Genomic DNA, 3969 nt, shown 5'->3' on the forward strand with positions numbered 1-3969 from the left:
GAGTAAAAGGAGGGTTTTTTGCTAGGTAAATTACAGCGACAGAAGAAGAAAGCCGTGATCAGGAACAGTATGGGAGCACTAACAGAATCATATACAACTAAGGCAGACACGCCTAGCATGTCAATTTACTATCATACCCAAAACAAAAATGATGCCTCTCATCCATTTCATGCACACAGTGAGGAACCAGAATACTCAGATATTGGAATCTCAGAAATTGAAATACCAGCAGCTCTGTAGAAGGGGTTAGATTTCACAGAAACCCCGGGGGCTGTAGCACTGCAAGTGGCTGCCGCTACTCATATGTCCTGACGAGAACTCAGACAACCAGCTATGGTGGTCAGCAACCCAAGTTTAGCATGTAACTTCAGTCATGGTGAGAACCCATGATTCCCTTGTTTTGTCTTTTGCATGTTTTCCCCTGAGTGGTTAACACTTTGTCTGTGTTACGTATGAAGTTATGTATATTCATTTCCCTTCTTTAATATGTATTAGTTCTAGAAAGTTCCTTATTCTCGACGCCCCATTGGATCCTTCCCGGAGTCCATCCTATGTGTTGTTCCCATTGGTTCCCTTCCTGTCAATCCCACCTGCTTGTCTCTATCCCATTGGCTGGTATCCCCTTCTCCCCCTATTACGATAAGATCCCTGGACCCTCCCACCAATTGGCGTCTTCGTCCCTGTCTTTTCGTGGGAATTAACCTGTGTGGAACACATACGGAGAGTCCCCTGTCTTTACTTCTTTGCCTTTGCCTGCGTGCCTGCTTAACAGACACAGGGAGATACAGCCCCTTCAGGGTGAGGAGCTCTACCCCTTTTTCATTGTGTGTTGGGCACTGAGTGCTGCCTTCCAGAGGGGTTTCAGCATTGACCTCTGGGCTTCTTTGTGTCAGCATGCGAGGGGTAAAACCCCCTTTTGCCAGCTCCCAGTAGCTGAAAACCCCTCCAGGGGGTTTATCTGAAAATCATCTAGGAAAGCATTCATTTTCATATATTGATGCAAGTAGCTTAAAAAGAAACGCAGATGAGGCAGTAAGCTTGACATCAAGTAAGTGTGTATGTAAAGAGGTGTTTCCAATTCGTGGTAGGGTGACAGCAATAAGTAGAGTAACTTTTCAAGTCAATTGGTAATGAAAGACCTACTCCTAAACCCAGCTGTTCTGGTTGGTAGTCCACCCAATGGAGAATTTTCAGAGCAGGAAAGTGCACTTTTATGGGTACTCAGTGGAGACAGGTGAGCAATTGCAGAGGAGTGAACAGTACAGAAAAAACCCAGCACCTGTCTGCTGGCTACTTCACAGCTCTGGACATGTGCTTTGTTTAGAAGCATTAATGTGACCCAAAAGGACATATTTTCAAGGACACTTGGCATCTGTGGCATTCAAAATATGGTGTTCCAACCAAGTGCTTAAATATCCTCAAAAAATGGAATCTTCAGTGAAAGTAGAACTTACTGATATTAAATGACTTTTTCTTGTACTTTATTTTCTGATTCTATTTAAAAGCATAGGTAGAAGCTCCAGGTAAATATTATATTATCCCTACTGAATGGAAGTGTGTTTTGCACACTCAAAGGCAACACAACACCTTGATGCTAGCAGGAACAAGGAACATGCAATTCCTCCTTGCTAGAGGAATGCAAACTCTCATCACCCCCTTCCTGCCAGAGCTAGGTAAAAGGTTTTACAGGGTCTTACAGCCAGTGCTTTGAGTAAACAAAAAAGGTACCACTCTAGGGCCCACAAGGAATTTGTTATCTGCATATGAATTTAGTGGACAAATTCCTGCTCAGATGCAGTGTTTAGAGAAAACAACCCAAAAATAATTATAGCAAATTATTTCACAGCTGTTAGATTTCTTTTGATAATACTTTTTACTTAATAAAATTACAAAGTTTTTGAGAGCATGAGCATGAGTTCTTCACTGAATTTGAACATGTGTTTCTGTATGTTTAAGGAGAAATAAACACCACTGCCATGGACTCTTACTATTAAAAATACAAAAGTTGATTTTTACTAGCCATACATCAATGTCTTAGTGATGATGACACGAACAGACCAGCTGACAAGTAAGTCTAGTCAGAGTACATAGAATTACTAACAGTGATTGACTGTATTATAAATATTTCTTCACTCTCTTAGAGCAAATATTTAAAAAATAAACCAGGATAAACCAGAGTATAGAATAACATTAAAGAGTTAAGTTATGTCATGAACCATGTGGAGAGTAATAAAGGAGAGCAATGCAGGATAAATCTTAAATAACTTCACTTTAGAAGAAAAGTAGGAATGGAAAACATGCTACTTTTACTGACTGGAAATTCCAATGGTTCACTTGGAGCAACTGTATGAAAAGCAATATACTTCTCCCCATCAAGACAAATCAGCTTATTTCTTACAGCTCTGTTTTTTCTTATGTGTATATGTTTTTAGGCGTAAGTATTAACTTTTCCCACCTGCGGAATAAGGGGCTGGAAAGCAGCACCATGGAAAGGGACCTGGTGGTCCTGGTTGATGGTAAGTTGAACAGAAGCCAGCAGTGCCCTGGCAGCCGGGAGGGCCAGGAGGGCCACGCATGTCCTGGGCGGCATCAGGCACAGCATCGCCAGCTGAGCAAGGGAGGGGATTGTCCCTCTCTGCTCTGCACTGGAGCAGCCTCACCTCAAGGCAGTTTTGGGCACCACAGAAAGATGCTAAACTTTTTTAAAGAGTGTCCAAGGAGGGCCACAAGGATGATGAAGGGTCTTAAGGACAAACCTTATGAAGAGTGGCTGAAGTCACTTGGTCTGTTCAGCCTGGAGAAAAGGAGTCTGAGGAGAAACTTCACAATCTACCACTTCCTTGTTGAGGGGAGGAGGAAGGGCAGACACTGATCTCTTCTCTGTGGAGACCAGTGACAGGGCCCAAGGGAATGGCTGAAAGTTGTGTTAGGGGAAGCTTAGGTTGGATATCAGAAAAAGGTTCTTCACCCAAAGGGTGGCTGGCACTGGAACAGGCCAGGGAAGTGGTCATAGCACCAAACCTGAGAGAAATCAAAGAGCATTTGGACAATACGTTCGAGCACATGGTGTGACTCTTATGGATGTCCTGTGCAAGGCCAGGAGTTGGACTCAACAATCCTTGTGGGTCCCTTTCAGCTCAGGATATTCTGTGATTCTGTGAATTTTTTTAATTGGTAGGGAGTGCTCTAAATCCTGAATATTTTGGTTAAAAAAAAAATAAACGAACCAAGAGATGCATCAAGGATGCAACACCAGAAGTGGCTTCTGCACCTTTCTCTGCAGAGGAGCAAGGGCTGTTATCTGGGCCAATGATGCTTTTTAATGTGCCTTATTTTCCTAAAGTACCAAATGCTGTATTTTTCATATTTCTTGAAGCCATGTCCAGACAAGCCCAACAGGTGTAAAACTGCTTTTGCGGAGCTGGAGAGCAGAACACACAGTTGAAATAAATGCCAGATCCTCCTTCCTTGGGTACGTCAAGTGGAGAAGGACAGACCACGGTCATGGCAAGATTTTCCAGGAAGAACAAGGAGGAACAGTACTGGGGGAGAGTGGGTAGGGAGGGGGGAGAGAGGAAAGATGTGAAAACTGCCGGGTAAAGATTCCTCTGCCCTTGTCTCAGACAACATGGCATGCACATACAAGACACACGTCGTGCTGTCTGCCAAACCTCGTCCTCTTGTCGGGCTGGGCGCCAACGACGCGAAATGCAATCCAGTAGCGTCCCCCACCCTCCTAGTAAAGAGTTATTTTAAAACTTCAGGCATAGTGCTCGGTAGCAACAGTGACCAGGGATAAAAGGGCAAAGGAGAAGGGCAAGAGAGGGAGCACAGGAACAAGAGGACGGGTAAAACCCCACCAAAGCTGTTGCAAAACGTCTGCAGCAGCATCAGCGGGGAGACCCGGGACGGGAAGGATGGCTCAGGGTCCGGGAGGGTCGGGGGTGTCCTCGGAGCTCCGGCGAGGCA

General features: G+C 44.5%; 1 protein-coding gene across 1 annotated transcript in view; it reads left to right on the top strand.

The window, feature by feature from the left end:
- Window positions 1-3969, top strand: part of FAM189A2 (family with sequence similarity 189 member A2) — a 34084-nt gene that overhangs the window by 2770 nt on the left and 27345 nt on the right. Inside the window, exon 2 of the mRNA XM_017736444.1 lies at window positions 645-798. Coding sequence (XP_017591933.1) covers window positions 645-798 — 154 coding nt within the window. The remainder of the gene's footprint in view (window positions 1-644; window positions 799-3969) is intronic.

Source organism: Corvus brachyrhynchos, unplaced genomic scaffold, assembly GCF_000691975.1.
Source record: "Corvus brachyrhynchos isolate BGI_N302 unplaced genomic scaffold, ASM69197v1 scaffold716, whole genome shotgun sequence".
NCBI lineage: Eukaryota > Metazoa > Chordata > Aves > Passeriformes > Corvidae > Corvus > Corvus brachyrhynchos.